This window comes from Pinus tabuliformis, chromosome Q, assembly GCF_031772625.1.
Source record: "Pinus tabuliformis cultivar Carrire ecotype Pingquan chromosome Q, CPIR1, whole genome shotgun sequence".
Lineage (NCBI taxonomy): Eukaryota > Viridiplantae > Streptophyta > Pinopsida > Pinales > Pinaceae > Pinus > Pinus tabuliformis.
Window position 1 is genome coordinate 15,156,700 of NC_142296.1, and position 26,281 is coordinate 15,182,980.

The following is a 26,281-nucleotide window of genomic DNA, read 5'->3' on the forward strand; positions in this document are numbered from 1 at the left end:
AGGAGATAGTCATAGGTAGCTCTTATGGAGTTTTGTGTTACGGCAAATTTTATCCTTAAACCATACTTCACAGTCAGCCTCCTTCAGCTTCACTACTAAGCAAGGTTTAAAATACTTGGGACACTCTCACGCGATTCCATGGGAAATATGGCAATGACGTCTTTGCTGATGAAACCATTTTCATGTACACTGTCTCCAGCCACTAGAGAGCATGCACAGTTCACACGAACTAGCATAGAGAATGAGCAGAAAAAAGAATGTAGAGGGGCAGAGGAAAATGGTAGGAGATTAGCAGGAGTTACAATGCAGAAGAAAACTGAAATGGGGTTGGCTCTGATACCATGTCAGACCAGGAGTAACTCCACGAATGAACTTGTTTATTGCATTAGCCATATCATGAATTTATACATCAGTGGTGAGACTCTTGGGATTCCAATTCCAAGGTCTCTTGGTTTGCTCAAATGCATCACTGAAAATATTTACAATAATCCTTTTGGATTAGGTGTCAACACAACTCCACATCCTTGACCTAATTCTGGGTCCACTTGGCCCCGTGTGGTCCCGTAACCTTACAACTCTATTCCACAAAGATCACATAAAGACCATTTCTTCATAAGGATTCTCAGGACTAGGAACCCTCTTGACAAGACACATTCCCAAACCCTAGCCTCAAAGATCCCCTTGGCCCTTCCTATAGAGCCCATCACCTTGCTTTTAAGCAAGAAAGCCATATAATTGAGTCTCTCTTGTAAATAGGCCTTGGGAATCACCCTTATCTTTTCATTGACATATTCATTATTGTGATTTCCCTTATATCAGGTCTCCTCCCATCAGTGAAAGTTCGTAAAGAGCAGGGAGCCTTAGCTGAGGTGACAATGGGCTATCGCTCCATTGTTGCCCCTTGACCTAGTAGTTAATCTATAGGATCCCCTCCTAGGACCCCGGCTAGTTTGAGCGGTAACATGCCTCTCACAGCTTACGTAATGTTTTTATTCTGATTAATAAAATTATGTATCTGAGGACATTTCTATTAAATTTATCATGTTGTTAAATCAGTGTACAAAGTGTAAGAATATGATTAATTAACTACATAAAACTTCAATTTTATTAACCATACCAACTATTATTAATTGATGATCGTACAGATTAAATGTCTGGCACATTAATTAAATCGTACAGGGATTTAATTAAATTGCACATCATTACAATTAATTATTTGTACCATGTTCCAATTAAATCACATCACCTTTTAATTCCATCATACAGCAAGGAAACATTGCATGGCATAAAAAAATAGGCTGGTTGTACAACAGATAGGAAATTGCAGCTGTACTACGACCAAAAAATAATGTCTGTACAAAGGACAAGGTACAGCGACTATACGGCAAAGAAACCAACCTGGCTCTAATAACAATGGAACAGTTAATCTTCACACTAGATAATGTCTTCAAACAATTCTGAGATAAAACATATTTGTAAATTGATTGAAAAAAAAAATGATTGAATAATGATTTACATTTGAAAAGGACCACAACTATAAATATATCCTAAGGTGCCTCTTGAAGGGTTATGACCTTTAGTCATTAGTACTTATTATTATTAATTATTATATTTTAATTTTATTATTTATTAGCTTTCAGTTATTTATATATTATGTTATCTAAGGTTATATATAGAGAGAGAAATATTTTCTGTAAATATAACAAGTATCAAGGGACTTGAGACTCACAAAAATGTTGCTTGATATATTTCCCGAATGGTATATTCACTCCTGGATAATCTATTAAGACCTGCACAAGCCACAACCTTATTGATATGGTGAAAACTAAGCAAAATTTATCTAATGTAAATCAAACCTCAGTATGCATTAACAATAAATACCTTTATCCCATGGCTTGAAACAGAAAGAATAAAATCATACCAATTTCTCTAGAATATAATGGCCATAAAAATTCATTGCAAACTACCAGACGTTGAATCAACTATAAACAGTTTGATGGTTTGTGCATATCTTTAGGAGATTTAACCTATACAAGTCTCATATCATCTACATGCAAGAAACAATAAAGTCAAAATGGAGAAATAAAAGGGACAGGAAGGAATATAGAACAAATGAATTTAGAATACAATGGATCCAAGTTTTTTTAAGGTAAGCAAGATTTATGTAGTGTAATCAAACCCTAGTGTTAGCATGAAGTTTTATGGAAGGTGTACCAAAACTGCTTCACTTAAGTTGTTGGTGGAAAGCAACCCTAACAACAAAAATGGTTGTTAATGCATTCTTAAGACCTGCAAAGCAAATGTTAAAATGCTGCAGCAAACAATGGGCAAATCAAAAGACACATGCAACAGCAAGATAGAAGTGTAAACTTGGGGTCTACAAATCCCCCTCCATGCAATGGGTCCTTTTGTAACCATGTGCTTCAACTTCAGCTTTTTCTCTCAATGAGTGTATGCAATGGGCAAAAGATGGTTATGGAGGTTTGAACTCAAAGTGGGAGCTCAAATGTCATAGGACGATAATAGGGATGATGATAATAGCCATGGTGAAGAATGAGGAGAACCCTTCTATTTATAACAAAATATTGAGATAGATTGAGATTTAGAAAATAATAAAATATTATAGACTAAATCAAAATCTAGTTGTTGTGAATATTTTATTAAATTTTTTGAGGGAAAAGATATTCGAAATGGTCAAATATCTTTCTTTAGAAAATGGTTAAAGTAATTAATAAATAAATAAATGATTTATTAATTACCTTATGGTGATTAAGTCAAATCTGAATTAGAAACAATTATTAAATAACGATTTAATAATTATTTCGAGAGAGAAATAAGGGAATAATAAATAAATAATTATTTATTTAATTATTCTTGAGTGGTTAAGTCAAAAATGGTTAGAAATAATGATTTAATTATTATTTCGAGAGAATATTAAATAAATAATGATTTATTTAATTATTCTCATGGGGTTTTGGATTTTAATGAGAAATAATTTAGGAAAATGGTTCACTAAATTATTTCCTAAGGTGAAAGTGGGTTTTAATATGGAAAAACTGATCCTACGTGGTGTATTTCGATTAACCTAGTAGGAAATGGCTAGATGATCATTTTTTGGGTGATAAAACCTAGTATGCATTAATAATAAAGACTTTCATTGCTCAAAACAAATGAAATAAAATCATACCAATCTCTAGTAGTGCCACCTACATTCAATGCAAAGTAACAGAAATTAAACCAACTATAAACATTTTGATGTTTTGTGCATACCTCTAGGAGATTTAACTTACACAAGTCTCGCATAATCTACATGCAAGAAACAATCATATCAAAATGGAGGAATAAAGAAGACAGGGAAGGGCATAGAACATATGAATTTAGAATACAATCAATCCAAGTTTACTGAAGTTGTGCATACTATTAGAACATATGCACTCGCATCAAGGGAATAATGTTTCGTGCAAAAGGCTATATTTGTATGGCTCTGATGGTTCAGTTTCGATGCCCAAAGTGATTGCCCATTTGCATGTGCCTGTCTTAAACAAGGCCGCATAGCTAGCGTTCCATGCCGCTTAGTTTAATAAAATATTTTAATGTCATGACGTGTTGTATGTACTCCAAACAATAATAAAATTGTAAAATGAGTTATATGAATATTTGTTTAATCTTTTTTCATTAATTTTTTTAATATAATTAAACATTTTTTTTGTAGATAAAGGTTATATATATATAAAAAACTGACATTGAAAAGAATGATAACAAGGTAATAATTATTTATTTAATATTGAATGATAGCAATTTTTTTGTATAATGTTCATATTATAGTACACATGTCATGTCATTAGAGTATAGATTGATGTAATGAGAGTTGTACAAATTGTACACATGTTAGTTTTACATACATTTTTCAAATTTATATTTTTTAAATTATTTTTTTGTAAATTAAAAAATAAAACCCATAAAAATTGTCTATTCAATACTTTACACCAATGAGAAAATGGAATTTTTGAATTTAATTACAAACCATTTGTGTTTATGGTACATAGCAATTAATATATATTGTTATTTTTCAAAATATTTATATTTATTGTACATAGTAATTAGTGATATAGTACATGGTAATTAATAATAGAGTACACAAAATTCAATTCTTGCCATCATGACACAATAAGAGGGGAGACATTTCAACCAATCATATTTGAGATAAATAGAAATAAATTTTATTTAAAAATAATGAATTTAATTTCATAATGTTAAACTTTGGATAGATTTTAAATTTTTTTAGTTAAAGAAAAACTAATAGCAAGTCAATGAAAAATTGAATACATTATAACCTGTCAGCGGCAAGTATAATAAGGCAATAAATGACAATTTGTATTGTGTTTGTAGTGTCATGTGCCCTTAGTGATTTGGTACAATGACAGTTAAATAAGTGCAAACTATCATTAGATGCATAACTTTCAAGAAACATTGGTCACTAAGATGAGTTGCAACTCAATGAAATAATAAAATAGCAAAAGTCATGTTTGAAACTGTGAAGTCGTGGCATGTCCCTGCCCTCTCGAAAACTAGAGACATAAAAATTACATTGATTTCTAAAGAACACGCCATCATCTCTTCTTCGATTATCACGTTTATGCTAAAAAAATTCCCCTTCAAACTCTTGTCAATTAATGAAATCCCTCAAACTACATACAAAATTTGACTTTAATCTATAATTAGTACTCAATTAATTTCTCAACATGTTTCCATTGTTATCCATCTTTGATCATTACATGAAAGAGAAAAGACAAAAATACCACTAAGCTTGATAGTTGGTTGTTGCCAAGGTAGTGATTAAAGGTGATTTTTCAATAAACAAGTAATCATCACTTGATTTTCCTAAGCAAAAAGCCTTAAAAATCACTACAAGTAACGTACCTTATTAATACCTATTTATGAAGGGTCGTGTTTCTTAACATAGATGTCTCCTTTAGTCTCTTGACTGTATATCATCATTCGTGTCTTTCTCATATTTATAATTATCATTTGTGTCTTTCAGATATATTATGGATTGGTTCTTTTTCTTTAGGAGTCTCCTATGACTACCACAAGCTATACCACAAAAATAGTATCAGGGCAAGTTTGAACCTTGTTGACCAATGGCCAATTCATTTTTCCTGTAGAAGAAGGCCAAAATATTCTTAGGTTGTTAGTCATTCAAAGACATGCGATTGAAGGGAAGATGATTCTTTTACTGCTACCACTAGAAAAGCCAAAAATGTTTGCTAAAGGAGTCATTGAAGTACAAAAACAGTGCAGAAATTCTTCAACATTTAGTTGTGTTACCCCCTCATATGGCATGATGGTAATGTGAAAATTTCAAGTCTGAAATCCTATTGCAACAACTGGAATTAATTCTTCTAATTGTTAATTAATTTAACAATTTATTTGCTAAAGCAAATATCGAATAAATCACACTGCAACCTTGACAAATAAAATTGTATAAAATAATAGCGCTGGAAACTGAGAAATATGCTAGCACACATAAATTTGACACAATTATTTTTGGACAAAAATCCCCAGAAAAAAAACCCAACTTGGGAAAACCGATGCAACAACAGAGGGTTTTTATTATTTTTGCAATAGTGAAATAATCTGAGTACAATCTGGATGTCGAGAACTAGCAATCCTGCAAAGAAAATACTAACAAAAATTATTTGAGTGAAATTACCCTCACTCCGAGCAATCCCAGCACGGTCTGAGTTTTGAAAGGCTAGTCGTCCAACTAGTCTTGCACAGGCTCTGCGTCACTCTGGCATTGCCTGCCACACGTGCTACTTGAATCGACTGTCAATCTAACTGTCCTACCTACTGCTGACTGGGAAAACACTTCTCCGACATTCTAGAACCTTTTCTCGGCAACTGAAAACACCTTCACCTCCAACAAAATCGAACTGCCCTTTTGATGCTTTTGCGCTACCTCTAAGCAGTCTCCTGGAGAAAATATCGGCCTCTCTGCAAAGTACTCACCTGATCTGAAAAATCTTCCTTTGGCTTCACTATCCCTGCGCCTTTCTGTCTCTGCTTCCCTTCTCTAGCTCGAACTTTCTGGCAACTGATTGCTGCTCTCTGGAAAATCGAATTCTCCAACGAAAATCAAACTCTATGTGTATGTTCTCCATCTACTCATCGACTTCTTCTTATAATCTTCTGTTGGACCTCCAACAGCCAAGATTAAATCTCAATCGATGGCTAAGATCATATCTGGGTTGATCCATGTGAGTTTCTAGATGATTCACAACTTTCTCAATTAATTCTGATTAATTAACCCATTTTTCTAAGTTTAGACTTAGGAAATAATTAAAAATAGGCTAATAATCTAATTGAGACACATCTAGGTGGAATTTCCATAAATGATTTCTGAGTTATGGAGAACTCCTATGTTTTAGCCTCTCCACAAAGTTTCGAGACTATAACACCTTCGATGCTACAAACACTAACAGGTAACTCTTGTGATTTTTATGACAAGATATGGTTTACAGCATCGTACCCACGGAGCTTTTAATGGATTACGGGTACAAACCTGCAATGTTTGCTTGGAGATGATTCTCATGCTTGATGATTTATGGATCATCCTTTTGGTATACATTTTGATGATTATGCAACTTGCTACCTCATCATGGTGTTACATTGGTATACCTATTCTTTCTCACTAGAGGATGTTATATTTTGATTCATGTATGATGGTTCTAGGCCCCCAATGGTTGGACACCAGTAGTATGGGATGAGAAGTGGCTTGGTGGATTGTCTTAGTACCTAGTTTTCTCTTCATGGTCACATATCCTTGGTTGATGGAGTTTTGGGGTTAGGAGTTTATGGTTTCACTTGATGCCTCGATTGATAGTTTTGAGATGCTATTTGGTGCTATGATATATCATTCATAAATGATTTATGATTATGCGGTTCATGGTTAGCCTAGCCTAACACTCATACATCTCACTAGTGTGCAAGACAACCTCATAATAATTATTGATGGCTCAAGAGTGAAATGTTGTGATCCTAGTTCATGTAGGCGTTTTACACTAGGAAAGGTTTAACAAATGGTATCCTTTTATTATGACTTTAGCTTATGGTGGGATTTACTAGAAGATACCATCTCTAATTGTCATGGAACAAAACCTTTATGAGGTATACTCCTCATTGACACGTGTGGATGGAAGTATATTATCATTTTAATGGGGCCTATTACCCAGGGCTGCAGGGGACCGCCCCCCCCCCACCCTGAATCTGCTCCTAAAGCACGCTCCCAAAAAAAAATAATGCTCCCTAGTTTTTCGAGAGCGAACACGGGAGCGGTTTGGAGCGATTGCTCCTTGACTACTCCTGGAGCAATTTTTTTAAGTCGAGAGCGGTCGGGTAGAGATTACTCCCGACTTTAAAAAAAACACTCCCCGTCGGTGAAAATCATGCAGCCTATTTTTTGGAGGGAGGGGAGGGGCCAAAAGAAATAAAAGGCCTCCTCCCCTCCCACAATGCACCATTTGCATCTTGAGAGAGAAAGAGAGGGCTTTAGGAAGATTGAGAGGGTTCATTGAGGAGCTTGAGGAGCTTGCAAGCGAGATTGGAGCTTGGGATTGAAGGCACCATTGGAGAGCCAAAGAGGTAGGGTCTATACTCAAACCTAGAATTTGTGTTTTTTATATGGTTATTTTTAAATGAAAGATGTTCTCTTCTCTCTTTCCCATTCCCATTCCTCCATTCTATTGCAAGCAAGAAACTATAACTCTACCAAAGTTCAAACCCTCAAACATCATGGCTATATGGCTTGGCATTCTCTTGATGTTGGTTCTGTTTTTTGTTATGACAGTGTTGAAGAGCAGTGTTAGTTTTTGTAGCATCGGGCAGGTGTTCTAGTCTCGATTTGTGTCAAAGAGGCTAAGAACACGAGATATTCAAAACCCAAAAAAGGTTTCGCGAGATAAGCTTGCAAAATGCCTTAATTAAATTAATTAACCATCATTTAAATTTTTCCTAAGTCTAACTTAGGAAAACTGGTTAATTAATAGGAATTAATTAAGGAAATGTGAGAATGCTCTAGAAACTCACACGGATTGAGTTTGAGATGATCTTAGCCATTGATGGGGATCTAATCATGGTCATTGGTTCACCAACAAGAGATTATAAGAGCAGGTCGATAGGGATGGAGATAGACACATCAAAGAAGAGGGAGATCAAGGCAGATCGAATTTCCCAGAGAGCAAAGATTTAGTGGAGGGAAGAATTAGAGCCAAAGATCAAGTAGTAGAGGCTAAAAAGTAGCAGCAAAGAGATTATGGAGGATCTTTCCAGTTCTGGAGAGGCAGCGGTAGAGAGATTCCAGAGGATCTTTCCAGTTTTGGAGAGGTAGCAACAGAGACGCTGAGTTATTCCACTAGAGGTTGCACAGGGGTTGTACAAAAGACTCAAGGAGGCAGTTCAATTCAGCTAAGGAAGGGGTCGATTTAGGTGCTAGAGGTCGGGATAATTTTCCAAGAGGCCAAGCAAGTCAATTCCAGAGGCAAAGAGAGGCAGAGCTGCAGGCTTCAGTGAGTTTCGTAAGCAGAGAGAGTAGGGCCTATGCAAGCACTGAGTAGAGGTTCATGAAAGGGCAATTCAAATAGCCAGTTTTGCCAGATTTCGTGTTGAAGAATGTAACTAGTGTCAGTCTTCATAATTGTATTTGAGTCATGATGTAATGTATTTATCAAAAGAAAAGAAAAATATTTTTTATTAAAGAAAGATTGACTTATTAAAGCATGGGTTTCATGCTTGGGTCAATGGTCAATAGGTCAAAGCACCCATTGTGTGCTCTAGGGTTTATATCTTGAGTCAAGGTCATAGTCATGATGTAAAAGACCCTTCATGGGCACCTTAAGTCAAAGAAGAAAAAATATTTTTATGTCAAAAAGGACTCCTCCACCAAGTCAGCTCCCTCTCTTATATGTCAGCATGCCTCTCATACAAGTCAACTTCATGAAGAATTCGGCCAGCTCAAAGGGACTATAAATAAGAAGGAAACTCGACCTATTTGATACACTCAATTAAGTGATTCAAGTCTGCAATTCGAGTAGAAGAAAAAGATGCGAAGTTGAGAAGAAGAATAGACAAATCATAAGCATGAAATAAAGGATATTTGAGGTATTGCTTCTGTCACAAGTGCTACTTCAGGTCCAAGAGATTGCTAGACGAAGTTGCACTTGTTGATTCACTATTGAAGAAATGACTTGGGTTGACTTTTTGAAAGATTGACTTAGATGAAGTATCTCTATTGAAGGCTGACTTGGTGGAGGAGATCTCTCTATTGAGTCTAAAAGGGTCTTGGTTGTCTCAATTTGATTTGAAACTATTAGTGGAAGAGTTTGACTGGGTTTTCCCCTTCATGGGGGTTTTTCCCTGGTTGAGTGCCTATATCTTGTGTCCTCTTTTGTTTGTGATTTTCATTGGTTGGCATTAGTCTTGATGATAAGAACAAGATAATTTGAAAGAAGATCTAATAAGTAAATATCACAAGATAATCTCAAAGTATAAGAGAAATCAAGCTAAAGAATCTAAAATACATGATGCCCTAGATTTCTCAAACATTTTGGCGCCGGGATCAGTTGTGGAGTTGAGGCATTTGCCTCACAGATTTTTCAAACAGATATTTGTTATTGGATTGCCAATTTTGGCATCCAGATATTGTACTCAGATTTTGTTGTTGCATATAATAAAATAAACCCTCATCTGTTGCATCAGTTCTCCCACATTGGGTTTTTCCGAGGACTTTTATCCAAAAACAACGGTGTCATTTTTATTGTGTGTGTGCTCTATTTTCTCAGTTCCATTTTATTTTCCGTAGTGCATTTTATTTTTGGTGAAAAATGCAGGTGTGATTTTATTCGTTGTTTGTCGTAATAGCAAATAAATTGCACATAATATTATTCAGTTAGAAAAATAATTTCTAGTGGCTGCAATAGTGAAAATTTTACATCGTATCAGAGCAATTTAAAGACTGATCAGTGGCTCAATAAAGAGGGAGAAATTTTGCAGCTTCAGAGTGAGTCTCATAACAAAATTTCCAAATCTATGCAGACCACCAGCAGGAAGTGCGAATTAGCAAAGGTAGGGCTCGATTTTCAGTTTGTAGGCAACAGAAAATTCAAAGAGCCTCAGTTGTAGTGATTTGCAGGCAGTGGCATTGCCGAGAAGCAGTACCAGTGAGCAGATCAATAATTTCGTTGAGTAGATATGGGCGCAATTGGTTTGCAGCATCAAATTAGCGCTTGGTGGAAGAGAAAAGCACACGAAATTATACTCAAGATATCTTCAATAAATTTCTCAAAATTCCCCAATATGGTCACAGATAGATTTGATATTTTAGAGGCTACATATTTGTCTTCCAGATTGGAGGACGAGTTTGCTCAGATAGCTTGCCTATCTAGCTCAGCTTCACAGGGAGTCTGGTATATAAATAGTGGAGTGTCAGCTCACATGATAAGAGTTAGAGAATACTTCTCCAGCTACAATGAGGAGGAGATGGACTTCCAGATAACAATGGGAAACAGAACTAAATATAATCTAGTTGGTCGAGGTACCATTGACATTCCGAGGGGGTCAAGAGCAAGCACCAGTGTTACAAACGTATTGCATGTGTCGAGACTACGTATGAACTTAATTTCAATATCCCAGCTACAGAGTAAGCGATATGATGTCCACTTTGTAGGGAAGAAGGTGTTCATCAAACACCAGAACTAGAAGAAGGTGAAACAGATTGGGGTACGAAGCAACAGATTGTATAGGTTGCCATTCGACTCTCCAATGGCACTAGTTAGCAACGGCAGTAACAGTGGGAGAGACTTGAATGATTTATGGCATAGGAGGATGGGACATTTACATCATGGAGCACTTCAAATGCTCAGGGAGACAATAATTCTAGAATTAGGCATAGAACATGATGATGTGTGCAAAGGGTGCATACTTGGGAGGTATGCTAAGGCATCGTTCCCAAGAAGTGACAGTAAGTCGAATGGTGTGTTGCTGCTTATACACTCAAATATTTGTGATCCTATGTCCACCAGATCCCTCGAAGGGTATTAGTATTTCATCAACTTCATTGATGAACATTCAAAGAAAACCTATATCTATTTATTGAAGACCAAGGATGAGGCCTTCAGTCACTTCAAGGAGTTTAAGGCACTAGTAGAAAATGTGACAGGAAAGAAAATTAGGGTGCTTCGCTCGGATAACGAAGGTGAGTACACAGATAGTGACTTCACGAGTTTCTATGCACACGAAGGCATCAGGAGGGAGTGGACAGCTCCATACAATCCACAACAAAATCGGTTAGTGGAGCGGAAGAACAGGTCTATAGTTGGGGTTGCAAAGGCAATGACATATGACCAAGATTTGCCCAAGTTTCTATGGGCAGAGGCATGTAGCACAATGGTGTATATACAGAACAGGGTTCTTCACAGGGCACACGAAAAGATAACACCAGAAGAATTATTCTCAAGGAAGAAGCCAAGAGTCAGTCACTTCAAGATCTTTAGCATCATAGCTTATTGCCATGCCCCAAATGAGAAGTGCACCGAGTTGGATCAAATTGTAGAAATGGGGTAGTTCGTTGGGTATAGAGAAACCTCTAAGCCTTACAGGATCTACATTCCTAGCAGCAAGAAGATTATCGTGAGACGGGATGTGAAATTTATGGAAGACAAAGCCTTCAAGAAATCTCATGAGATGCCAGTAAGTGTTCAAAGTAGGCCAACAGAAGTTCCATTACTCTAACAGTAGGGGCAGCCGCAATGACACTCACAAGGATCGAGTACAGTTACCAGTACAAGCACAACCTCAGGTGTAGGAGATCTTGCAAGTTCATCACAGAGGCGGGATGAGGAGTTAGTCGATCCTCCTACCACTAGTGGTCGAACCAACAAAGAATTTCATCAGACATTGAGGATGCAGAGGAGTTCATAAGAGCTCCTAGGACGAACAAGAGAGAATGCAGACAACCAGAAAGGTACCAAGCCTTGGTGGCACAAGTTGTAGAACCCTCCAGCTACCAGGAGGCCGCAAAGCATCAGGTGTGGATAGATGCCATGGTGGACGAATATAGCTCCATCATGACAAATTATGTTTGGGAGGTAGTGACGAGAACTGAGGATAGTTCAGTAGTGGGCTCTAGATAGATCTATAAGATTAAGTACACTGCATATGGCAGCGTGGAGAAGTACAAGGCTAGGTTCATGGAAAAGGGGTATGCGTAGAAGGAAGGCATAGATTATGAGGAGACCTTCACCCCAATTGCCAGATATACTTCTATCCAGTCAGTTATATCTCTACCAACACAGATGGGATGGCAGATTCACCAAATAGACATCAAGACAGCCTTCTTGAACGGGATGATAGAAGAGGAGGTATATATAGAACAACCAGAGGGCTTCCAAACACATGAGAGGGGCACGCATGTGTGCAGACTGAAGAAAGCTCTATACGGGCTCAAGCAAGCTCACAGGACATGGTATGGTCGGATTGACAGCGACTTGCAGCAGATGGGATTTGTCAAGTGTGACACAAATCCCAACCTTTACTATTTGATGGTAGAGGATGAGCCACTCATCCTAGTTTTGTATGTGGATGACTTCTTCTTGGCTGGGTCGTCAGGGCTCATAGAGCACACTGCAAGAGAAACCTGGCAACAAAATTTGACATGAAGGATTTGGGGCTGATGCATTACTTCCTAAGCTAGGAAGTATGGCAGAAGGAAGGGAAATCCTCCTTGGTCAAGGGAGATATGCTATAGAGATTCAGGATGCAGGACTGTAAACCAATGTCTATGCCTATGATTATGAATTGGAGGAAGATTGATGCATCAGAGGATAAGGAAATTGGTCCAACCTTCTATAGACATCTTATCGATTCCCTCATGTATCTGGTCAACATCAGGCCAGATATTTGCTTCGCAGTCAACACTCTCAGTCAGTTTATGGTGGGACCTGTTGACCACTGGAGTGGCACCTGATGATTATATGAAGACTCCATGCCCAAGGATGATCCAGAGGACACTCGTACCATCAGATATTGTCAGTCAACAGAATTTTTTAACTCTACTTCTATATTCTCATCATCTTTCTTGTACCCAGATTCCACACCCTACGGGGAATTGTAATAAGTGATATTAGTAATGATGATTTTTGAGTCTATAACAGGCCTAGGATGTTAGGACTCGATCAGCAAATGAGTACACCTTGGAGTGTTTTTTTTATTTGGTTAATTATCCCTTCTTTTTTAGAGGCGGATAATTTTTTAGGTTTTTTCACTCACATTTTACCCCAAAGTCGGGGTGACGGTTTGAAGGTTGAGCCCCTGACACATCTTAGTGTCTAGAGTCGATGTATATTATCATATTAGATCACACAAAAAATTTCGTGGAATTTGGTTAGGTCTAGGTAGCCATTTTTAAATTTTTTAGATTTCCCGCAAGTCAAAAATTGCAAATAAAATTGTATTTAAATTGTAGTAAGTGTAGTCTAGAGAAGTTGTATGGGGTATGAGTAATCAAAATTACACCTCTCACTTTCAAATTTCTACTATGACACACTTCGAGAGGTTATTAATGTGTTTTGGACCCTCAAAACCCACTTTTCCTAAGTTTAGTGGGAAATCTGGCAATTAATTAAGCCAAAAATTAAATAAATGGAAAAAAATAAATATCCATACATGCTAAATGTTATGGAAATCAGGTGGAAAATTATGGGGGAGTTAAAGTGAAGCCCCAAGGTGATGTGGAATCCTAATTTCCAGGATTGTGGCCCTTGCCATTAAATCTAATAACTCAGTGAGTCCCTTACACCATAAACTCATTGAGAGCAATCCGATCACCCCTAGAATCTATGGGCTCCCTAAAGTTCATAAGGAAGGAGCTCCCCTTAGGCCCATTGTCAACACCATTGGAGGTCCGACCTATCTTCTTGCTAAGTTCCTTGCCTTGAAGCTTAAACCCTTAGTTGGTCGTACTGGGTCCTTTGTTAAAGACTCGGCTTCCTTTATTGAAGAGCTCAAGGACATCAAGGTGGACTCTGGAGACATTCTTGTCAGTTTTGATGTTGTCTCTCTCTACACTTGCATCCCTATAAATGAGGCCATGGAAGTGATCAACCATCTAACTGATCCTGATACTGCTCGGTTGGTTGAGATCTGCCTCACTTCGACCTTTTTCAGTTTTGAAGGAGAGTTCTTTGAGCAAACCTGTGGAGTTGCCATGGGCTCACCCCTATCCCCTGTTGTTGCGAATCTTTTTATGGAGGATTTTGAATCTAAGGCTCTGAACTCAGCCTGTCTCCTTCCCAAGCTTTGGAAGAGATATGTGGATGACACTAATGTCATCTGGTCTCACGGCCAAGATGAGTTAGATCTCTTCTTCGATCATCTCAATAATCAATCCTCGGCCATCAAGTTCACTAAGGAACAAGAAGTCGATGGTTGCCTCCCATTCCTTGATATTCTTATCTCTAAGAATAAGGATGGTTCCCTCTCCCACCGAGTGTTTCGCAAGAAAACTCATACGGAGCAGTATCTTCATGCTAGTTCCCACCATTTCCCTGCCCAGAAGTTGGGGGTTCTCAACACCCTGACAACTCGTGCCTTGAGGATCTCTGATGAAAGGAGCTTCGAGGAGGAGAAGTCCCATCTCCTTAATGTCTTTGTTGAAAACAGTTATAGCAGACATTTGGGACATAAGGCTTTCCTCAAAGCAACTAAGAATTCGTTATCCAGAAGAGAACCTAAGGAACGGATTCCTGGGGTCCATCTTCCGTATGTTCAAGGAACTACAGATAGGATTGCGAGGATTCTTAAGAAGCACAATGTCCCCGCAACCTTTAGACCTCTTAACACCATTCGTAAGTCCCTTAGATCTGTGAAGGATCCTATCGACCCCAAGGACATGAAAGGTGTTTATATTATTCCTTGTTCATGTGGGACCCCCTATATCGGTGAGACTGGTCGCTCCATTAACCAAAGGATTAGTGAGCATGCAGCAGACCTCAAGCATATGAGAACCAAGTCTTCCACTTTAGCAGAGCATGTGGAGAAAACTAATCACCATGTCTGCATCGAAGAAGCTAGTGTGATTGCTAGAGTGTCGCAATTCCATCACCGAAAATTTAGGGAAGCCCTTGAGATTGAAAAAAGGCCGAACAATCTCAATAGAGAGGATTGCTGGAAGATCAGTGGTTGCTGGGTCCCAGCCCTCTCTTCCTAATCGTTTTCTCCTCTCTTTTTTTTTCTTTTTTTTTAGTATTCAAGCTCTTTTGATTCTTAAATTAAAATTAATGTTTTTATTTATTTATTTATTTTTATTATTATTATTATTATTAATTTTTTATTTTTATTTTTTATTTATATATTTATTTTTTAGATTAAAATTAATATTTATTTATTTATTTAGTTTTATTCTTATTTATTTATTTATTTATTTATTATTATTATTATTTATTTATTTATTTATTTTATTTTTTCCAAGCTCTTTGATTCTTAAATTAAAATTAATATTTTTATCTATTTATTTATTATTTTATTTATTATTATTATTATTATTTTTATTTTTATTTTTTAAAAGCTCTTTGATTCTTAAATTAAATTTAATATTTTTATTTATTTATTTATGGTATTTTTATTTTATTTATTTATTTATTTATTAACTATTAAGTAATATTGTAATTCTCTAATATTTTTATCAGGATACTCTTTGACTATGAATATGAAACTTAGTTATTTATTTATTTGTCCTTTTAGCTTATATTTTAAAATAGTATTAACTATTTATAGAATATTCTATTTTTAGCTTATACAACTAACAAATATTTATATAACCTCGTTGATTTATAATTAATTTATTTTAAGATTTAAATCTCCCTTTAACTAATATTTGATTTAAAATATAATTGACTTATATTTATTTTTAATTACTCGATTATTTATGAGTATAGTATATTAACTCACTTATTTTAATATATATTTATAAAATTGTCAATTTATGTTTAATCTAATAAGAAAATTAATAACCAAATTAACTAATTTGAATTAAAAAAGAAATAAAATTAAATTAATTAATTAATTAAATTTTGGTCTAACTAGCCGTTTCCCGGTCAAATCAAGCTGTCAGGATTCTAGTTGTTACCTGGATATTCTACCTGATCTATTTATAATGCATTGCAAGATCTGCTCATTCAACTTGTCCTGACGATGAACCACACTGGTTGGTTCGAAACGTGTCGACAAAATTATCTCTATGTGATTTTCGCCGAAGATTCTTCTCAAAAAAGGACATGTGTTCAAATAAAATCGAATTTCTGGTATTAAATGAAAATGCTGCTTGGAAATTCAAATTTGTGAAGTTAATGCACATTTGGGAGGATTTGGGAGAATATTTGGTGGAGATTTTTGTGGGAATTTGTCCCCACATGGGTTACCACCCATATACACTTTTCATTCCACCATAAAATTCGAATTTGACACATAAGAAAAGAAGAAAATGATGTCCACTTGTCAAAATTCAAATTTTTCACTTGCCATTGGAGCTCCATTCAACAAATTCGAATTTCTCTTTGGGATTGTCACCTCATGCCACTTGTTTAATCACTTCTACATTGGGATTGGCTCCAATGCCATTTGTCAATGTCAATCTTCATTGGGATTTGCTCCCAACTCTCTATATAGTAGAACCATGGGCCCTCACATTATATAATATTGTTACTAGCTATTGTGCTTGCGGAAGTGTTGCTACCTTGTACACTTTCAGAAATATCAATAAAGACTTTGGGGTTTCATTCATGAGGTGTTCCTCTTTTTCAAATGTAATGAATTGTTGAGCATTGGTATAATTCCTTTTACTCATGCTTTGATCTAATTTGCTTCCATATGCTCTTGTAGATTTGTTAATGTAGAGCTATCTTGCATTGACATTTGATTTACAAGTATGCTCTAGGTATAGAATGCTCTAGTTGGTTTTAAATAAATCTCTAGAGTTTATTATCATTGTTTATTGCTAAATCTATATGGAACTAATTCTTGATTGAAGTTTTGTAGAGGGAACATCTTGTTGGGATTACAGAATCAAGCGTGAGGGGAAGTCTTTGGAGAGACCAACCCACTCTTGATACGTTCTTAAAGGAGCTCTCATTTGTTCTTTGAACCTTCATAGTCTTATCTTACAAAGTGGTTTTGCAGGGATTTCGGCCCATAGCTTATGCACAAGCTGAGAATTTCTAAATTTAAATCTCTTTTAAAAAAACATTGTACTTCATTTCTTTCATTTGCTATCTAAGAGCTTGAAGATGGCTAAGCAAAGACGAGAGTTTACTATCACTCTTTAGCTTAGCCTTTTGTAAATAATAATTGTACATATACAATTTATCTTGTTGAATTTTCCATTAATACTTAACTTATTTTGCAGCCATTATTTGGATTGTTTGCTAACTCTTGTGTGGCAGATTTTGAAGAGCAACTTCCCACAACATCTAACAAGTGTTTGCAGGACCTTTGGCAAGTGTTGGGGGTTCGATTTCCAAGGATGTCGTGAGCCCTTTTGAGGCTTATTTTGGCCAAGTCGAGTTCACTAGAGGGCTGCCCATTTTCCTCTTTAAGCCGTGGGCATTTGGAGGAAACTCACACCTTGTTTCCCTTGCATAAGTTTTGTGAGATCTTGTCACTACTTTCTCAAGAAAGGAGGTCTAGTGTCCAAGTTTCAAGAAATTATTGTCAAGACTCTCCTTGAAGTATAGTTGATAACTTTGAAGGGCCCTCTTCTCATTGTAATATTAATAAAAGATCTAACTTGCTTGTGGGAGCTTGGAATTTCTCCCATGGTATCCTATCTCCCCATTTAGAGGGAGGTTTCTCTTGGGTGGATTGACATTTGTATGGTTTAAGATTTCATACTTCATTCACTTACATGCATGCTTTAATTGGGAATTAACACAACCTCACTATCACATTTCATTAAGTTAAAGTTAGTTACAATTTCATTTGAGCTTTGCATTTTCTTTCTCATTGTTGCTTGGAGCTACAAGCTTACACTTTACTTTGGGAAATTCATCCTTTACATGCAGGCATTTTATATTCTTAACAAACTTTGAATCGTTTCCATTTACCTTGGTAAATTGTTTTATGAGCACTTGAATACATGCTTCAATTTTATGCTACATTGTTATCTTGAATATTGGAGCAATTTATTGGCATTGTCTATTTGAAACAAATTTTACTTTCAAGCAAATTACTTGTATCATTTTAATTCATTGATGAAACACATGCAACACTTGTAAGTTGATTTTATTCCTCCAATTGAAGTTATAATTGCAACTTATGTTGAACACTATTTCATTTTCAAGCATTGCAAATCAATCTCTTTGAAGCATTTGCATGTATCATTATTTTAATTTAGGGAATTAACACAATTTGCATTTCATCTAAGCATTTTAGTGTGGGAAGGCCTTAAGCCTCATTAAAATTTTACCTCCAACATAAGTTGGTTGAAGTAGACATCTTAGGGATCTTCTACTCCTCTATTGACTCCTCACTGTGAGATCCATATCATTGGGCGAGGGTGAAGTCTGAGGATTGAAGATTTAAATTGTAATCTTGTTGTAGAGCTAATTAATAAAATTAATCAAGAGCACTTTCCATTACATTTACTTTACTTGTCTCTTGATGGTTTGAGTTTTCATATGCAAAAACTATTCCAAAAGCAAGTATTGTAATCATTTCAAACAAGTGTTTTCTTTTCATGTTTCAAGTCTAATTGCATATTGATGTCTTGGTTTAGCACTTCCTTTCTTTTACATTTCCAAGTTAATTACTAATTTTTTGGTTTTGGCAAGATATGTTTCACATGTTTTGATTTATAAAGTTGATTATCTCAAAAGCATTTTGTATCTTACATATCTTGTGCTAACAATTCTTATTTACATTTCAGATTTACTCTGTTTTCTCTTTTGAGAGCATTGCATTTTACTTTGAGCAAATATATCTTTAAATTGTTGAGCAAATTCCTTATAAGGCACTGGTTTTATGGTTTTTAATCATATTAGATTGGTATTGTTATTTGAAGTTGCTCACTTCATATTTGCCCATAAATCCTTAAAAGTAATCCATTTTCACTGTAACACTCTCCTAGAAATTCACATCTTTTAACTTAACTTTTCATTAGGAACCACCCCCCTTAGCTAACCTAGGAGATAGCTCAAACGGAGAGAGCCGAGATTAGTGTGACAACCCCTTCTCTGAGTTCCCTGCCACCAACCACACCTTGTGGGGTTGAAGGCTTTTCTCACTAACTTGTAGGTAGGTGTAGGCGGCAGGGTCAACATCTTTGGCGCCGTTGCCGGGGACAAGTCTTCTTGTACCTGGGAAAAATCGACTAACCTTTTGGTTTTAGCATTTTGAACTTTAGATTTAGATTCTTGCTCAAGTGGCGACTCCACTCAATCCAAATTTTGCAAGAGTCTCTACTAGGAGAAATTCAAGTGGTCTAGTTAGCCCCTCTCCTAATCCTGAAAGGGTTTTTAGAGAGAGGTTGAATAGACTTTCTCGTAGTAGAGCTCTTGCTAGTCTTGGGCAAGAGGCTATTTCTGATATTCATTTGCTTTTTCAAGAACAAGTAGAGCCTAGCATCATGAATGATCTTTTTTCTCCTTGTGACTTCACTAACATAAATGGCTATCCTCACAATATCCCTGACAAGGCTATTGAAAAGTTGTCTTCCTTTCAAGGTAACAATGCCATTAGTGCTACATCACATGTGAAAAACTTTAATGTTTGTATCTTTAAATGGTGTAACGCTGCTAATTATGAGGATGTGAAGATGAGGCTTTTTGTTTTATCTTTAAAAGAGGATGTTCTTGATTGGCTCACTGAGCAACCTGCTAACTCATATAACTCTTTACAAGCCATTCTGATTGCTTTTTTAGATAAATTTGGAGAGAAGAAGGAAAATAGGCATTTGATCAATGCCATTAGCAACATGAAGAAAAATGAGAATGAGACCATGGAGGAGTTTAACAAGAGATTCAATGAATTAGTAAAAAGCATGCCTGCTACTGTTAAACCTCCTAATGAATTTCTTTTATGCTCATATCTAGATGCTTTTGGGGTTGACACTGCCTATGAGTTGAGGAGGAAGGAGCCTACGAATCTAAGTGTAGCTCAATCTGAAGCCTTGAAGATAGAAAGGGCTAGAAAGCAATCAGGAAAATCTGAAATTCCTGGTTTCAATAGAGGGCCATCAAAATCAAATGATTCCAAAGGCAAGGCCAAGGAAGAGACTACACATGATCCTATTAAAGAATTAACTCAACTCATCAAGAGCATGGAAGCAAATCACATTAAAGAAATGCAAGCCATGCAAAATAGGTTGGTGGCCATGGAGAGATCACAAGTGCAAAGATTCCAACCTAGGCCAAATGATAGATGGCAAAAGAATAAAGGCCCTCAATAGGAGCATAGGCCTCCAAATCCATTGGAATCCACCAACATGGTAGATCAAATTCCCCCTTTTTGTAGGCCATGTAATCAGTTCCATGAAGAAGCCACATGCCCATATGTGAAGAGAATCATGGAAAGTGGCATGTTAGGAGATGAACATGTAGGGACAACTGGTCAAATCAATATGTTCTCCATGGAGGATCAAATATACACCATTGAGAGAAATCAAGAGATTGACCATATGCCTAATAATCTTGGGGTTTACAGTATGATTGCAAATTTTGACGAGGTCACTAAGATTTTTGGGGAAAAACCTACATCTGGACAGATTCTTGCTATGGCAAAACACAAAGGGATGACTTATCAGAGAAGGGATATCCAAGACCAAAATAATCACAGAAATTTTTCTCCTCCTACTTCAGAATTGAATTTTGACTTAGGCAATTGGTTGAATAATGCAAAGGTTTCTATTCTAGTGACAGAACTTTTAAAGATACCATCTCAAAGGGCCAAGTTACTAAGTGCCAATGAAGTTACTCAAAGGGAAGAAAATCCTAGTGACGAACCAGAAGATGAGGAAATTGTATTGAAAAGTATGAACTGTTGTGTGGGGAATGAAGATCATCTACCATTTTATGTTTCTCTGATAGTGAATGATCGCCTTTTACACAACTGCATGCTTGATTCAGGGGCTTCATCAAATTCCATGACCAAGAAAGTCATGGAGCAACTGAATTTAAGGGTTTCTAGGCCCTATCACAACATATGTTCAATGGGTTCTAAAAGAATTGAAGTGTGTGGGATAATTAAAGATTTACAGGTTTTCCTAGCTGCATACACAGATAGAATAATGACTATGGATATTGTTGTGATAGATGTTCCAGATTCATGGGGAATGCTCCTATCAAGAAAATGGGCATCGGATCTAGGTGGCAGCCTTCAAATGGACTTATCATATGCCACCATCCCCATGCCTGATAATACCTTTGTCAAACTTGATCGAGATTTGGAGAAAAGATATCAAGTTGAAGATCCAAGGAAACCCAACAATGAGATTACCTATAGATCATGCCAGACAGAAAGTGATGTAGTGTTGACAAATTTTCTTCCCCCCTTAACAGAACAGATTCAAAATGAAGAGATTAGGCATAGCTCAAAAAGATTAGGTACTTCAAATCTTCCATCAAAGCATTTTCAAGACAAAGCAGTAGGATTGGCAATAAATGCATCACCATCACCATCAAAACTAATCAAGAAGAAAAGAAAAAAGTGAAAAAAGAAAAAAGATATAAAAAATGAACCACCGATTTTGAGCAGGATCAAGCCTCAACGCATCAATAGTCAGAAAAGGAAAAGGAAGAGGTTTGGTATATCTGATGGCCACAAACATGTTAATATTGGGGCAAGTCATAGTCCCAAGATAGTCAGAATTGGGCAAGGCACATCAAAGAAAGAACCTATGGACTTGCCTGTGAGTAGGCAGGTTCTCAAGATGGATTTTACCGAAGACATCTGATGCCATGGGGCATCTTTTTGTATCATATTTCTAACCTTATCTCGTGTCATTTTTGTTTAAGTAGTTTTATTTCATGAATAAATTGTCATTTATGCTCTTAGAATAAATTTCCATTTCTTTGTTTTTGTACTTTATTTCATTTGATGATATTTTGAATGGATACTGCTGATATATGTCTTTTGTCGGTTGATGCAGATTCTAGGTTCTTGCACACTATCACTTTGTATCTAGCATGCATCCCCATATGGAGCCAAATGTTGACCACTGGAGTGGCACCTAATGATTATATGAAGACTCCATGCCCAAGGATGATCCAGAGGACACTTGTACCATCAGATATCGTCAGTCAATAGAGTTTTTTAACTCTACTTCTATCTTCTCATCATCTTTCTTGTACCCAAACTCCACACCCTACGGGGAATTGTAAGAAGTGATACTAGTAATGATGAGTTTTGAGTCTGTAACAGGCCTACGATGTTGGGACTCGATCAGCAAACGAGTACACCTTGGAGTGTTTCTTTTATCTAGTTAATTATCCCTTCTTTTTCAGAAGCGGATAATTTTTTAGGTTTTTTCACTCAAATTTTACCCCAAAGCCGGGGTGACGATTTGAAGGTTGAACCCCTGACACATCTTAGTGTCTAGAGTCTATGTATATTACCATACTAGATCACACAAAAAATTTCGTGGAATTTGGTTAGGTCTAGGTAGCCATTTTTTAATTTTTTAGATTCCCCGCAGATCAAAAATTGCAAATAAAATTGTATTTAAATTGTAATAAGTGTAGTCTAGAGAAGTTGTATGGGGTATAAGTAATCAAAATTACACCTCTCATCTTCAACTTTCTACTATGACACACTTTGAGGAGTTATTAATGTGTTTTGGACCCTCAAAACCCACGTTTCCTAAGTTTAGTGGGAAATCTGGCAATTAATCAAGCCAAAAATTAAATAAATGGAAAAAAAATAAATATCCACACATGCTAAATGTTGTGGAAATGAGGTAGAAAATTATGGGGGAGTTAAAGTGAAGTCCCAAGGTGATGTGGACTCCTAAAATCGAAGAAAGGACATGTGCTCAAATAAAATCGAATTTCTGGCATTAAATGAAAATGCTGCTTGGAAATTCGAATTTGTGAAGTTAATGCACATTTGGGAGGATTTGGGAGAATATTTGGTGGAGATTTTTGTGGGAAATTGTCCCCACATGGGTTACCACCCATATACACTTGTCATTCCACCATAAAATTCAAATTTGGCACATAAGGGAAGAAGAAAATGATGTCCACTTGCCAACATTCGATTTTTACACTTGGCATTGGAGCTCCATTCAACAAATTTGAATTTCTCTTTGGGATTGTCACCTCATGCCACTGGTTTAATCACTTCTCAGTCTTCATTGGGATTTGCTCCCAACTCTCTATATAGTAGAGCCATGGGCTCTCACATTATATAATATTTGTACTAGCTATTGTGCTTGCGAAAGCGCTGCTTCCTTGTACACTTTCAGAAATATCAATGAAGACTTTGGGGTTTCATTCATGAGGTGTTCCTCATTTTCGAGTGTGATGAATTGTTGAGCATTGGTATAATCCCTTTTACTTGTGATTTGATCTAATTTGCTTCCATATGCTTTTGTAGCTTTGTTAATGTAGAGCTATCTTGCATTGACATTTGATTTAGAAGTATGCTCTAGGCATAGAATGCTCTAGTTGGTTCTAAATAAATCTCTAGAGTTTATTATCATTGTTTATTGCTAAATCTATATGGAACTAATTCTTGATTGAAGTTTTGTAGAGGGAACATCTTGTTGGGATTACAGAATCAAGCGTAAGGGGAAGTCTTTGGAGAGACCAACCCACTCTTGATACATTCTTAAAGGAGCTCTCATTTGTTCTTTGAACCTTCACAGTCTTATCTTACAAAGTGGTTTTGCAGGGATTTCGGCCCATAGCTTGTGCACAAGCTGAGAACTTCTAAATTTAAATCTCTTTTAAAAGAACATTGTACTTCATTTCTTTCATTTGCTATCTAAGAGCTTGAAGATGGCTAAGCAAAGACGAGAGTTTACTCTCACTCTTTAGCTTAGCCTTTTGTAAATTATAATTTTACATATACAATTTATCTTGTTGAATTTTCCATTAATACTTAACTTATTTTGCAGCCATTTTTTGGATTGTTTGCTAACTCTTGTGTGGCAGATTGTAACGACCCAGCTAAATTGACCCATTATATAAAGTTTTAAACTTTATAATAAAACAAATGTGATGAAATTTAAACAATAAATATGTTAAGTTTATAAATACAATTTAAATTTATAAACATATATGAGTTAAAATTTTATAAAATATATAATTAAACTTTATAATATATATATATATTAAATTTACAAAATATATAAGTGAACTTTATAATATAAATTTTATAAAGTATATAAATGGAACTTTATAATATATATATATATATATATATATGTTTAAATGTTATAAGATACATAACTAAACTTATATATACACATATGCTAATAGCGTAAAACAACCATATGCTATAGCATACCTAAAAATCATTACAGGAACCATTAAAAGGGGGCGCGTCCAAACCAACTGAAAATTTATGGCAGAGCGCACCTTGCCGGGAAAAGATCTGAGAGTTAATTTGCATGGAGGGCGTGTCGAGTCGCAGGAAGGCGGTGGCTGCAGGTAGGAGGGCGGCCACCGCCAGGCCCGTAGATAAAAACCGGGAGCCTGGATCGAGAAGGGGAAAAAAACCAGAGAGGGGCAGAGAGAACCAGAGCAGAAATTCACCAGGAGAAAACCAGGAGAAGATAATTATCCATTGGAAGAGCTTTAAGCCGTCTGAGGTTCTGGGCACGGAGGGACAGAGAGCTTCTGTTGAGCAGCTTTCTGGATTGAGCAGCTAGGTTTGCTCAGTCTGGTTGGGTGGTATTGGTCTCCCGGAAATTGGATCAAAATAGCCACGGCATCACCAGCAGCAGAATCACCAGTTCAGTAGCAGAATCAGCAGCAGTTAAGGTAAGTACAATTAATTCTTCAGGCTTTCTGTATTTCAAGTTTTAGTTTCTGTGTTTTGTCATTACACATGGTATCAGAGCCCGTGTTCAAACCCTTCGAGACCTCCCAGGCCCTACGCTTTTGTACACTTTGTGATTCAATTCTGCTGTGATTTAATTCGTTCTTGGACCAGCAATCTTTACCAGCGCTGTGTGTTACCACAAAACCCTAGACGCGTGAGTCTCTACGGCGTTTTACAGTGATTCCGAACGCTTCGCGCGGAGAAGAAAAGCATGGACAAACTGCGGGAGTTGTAAATTTACCAGCCAGATCCTCGTAATTCCTCATAAAAAAAGAACAAATCGAATGCCCAAAACAGATCTTTACGCCAGTGGAATCCCTGTAATTCCGCCTAATCCAAAAAAAAATCCCCGAAACCGATCCCTGTGATATTGTGTTGTTGTCGAGCAACGTTTCTAAAGGATAAGATAGGTACTGTTGTTTTATATTTAGCAGATGATTATTAATTCAAAAGAATTCCGACCGGCCATGACGAACGCTCAGTCAAATCTGAGGACGTAGCTGGAAATGTCGACGTACTGGCCGGATCAAGATCTTGCTCCAAGTCCCGTTTGTACGCATTCACAAACTTAACATTTTCGTTCATACCGCGGGATATACGCCAAAAGGGGAAAAGAATGGATTTAATTGCAGCCACAGCCATATCGGTTTGAATCCATTCGCGCAATCTTTGCGTCAATGCGATGGTAGAGGAATCCGGGTCGTTATAGAAATGACTTAATTGATGTTCTCGATTGCATCCCAGATTATCCTATTAATCGATTTCAACAAACAGCATTGTGAGTTTTAATGTCGCGCGTTTTAAGATATACACTCCCTTTCATGGACAACGTACCCGACGGATTAGATTCTGCCATAATTTGACTTCTCTAACCAAAAGTATATGCACCCATTTGTATAGCGAAACAATCTTCTTGCCAGAACCCTATTGTGGTGGTATATATTCGACTGGTCTCTCTCCAACCAAGGTGAGCTTTTACTAACTTAGTATTAGCAAGAATAAAGAAAGAGCAACCACATCAGAATAGAGGATAATCTGACGGAAAGCTAACCAGAATCCCCACTTTCTCGTATGATACTAAGATGAGTCCAACCAATCTCCTCAATCAAGGACAGCCGTAAGTCATAAAGTTTTTTTTTCTCTGGGGGCCTAGAATCATCTTGAATAAGATCATTTAATACCTTGAGAGCGG

At 36.5% G+C, this 26,281-nt stretch overlaps 1 protein-coding gene across 1 annotated transcript in view; it reads right to left on the bottom strand.

Annotated features, from left to right (window-relative positions):
* Window positions 1-1,709: 1,709 nt before the first annotated feature.
* Window positions 1,710-26,281, bottom strand: part of LOC149218025 (uncharacterized) — an 82,943-nt gene continuing 58,371 nt past the window's right edge. The window contains exon 4 of the mRNA XM_089386461.1: window positions 1,710-1,790. Coding sequence (XP_089242587.1) covers window positions 1,710-1,790 — 81 coding nt within the window. The remainder of the gene's footprint in view (window positions 1,791-26,281) is intronic.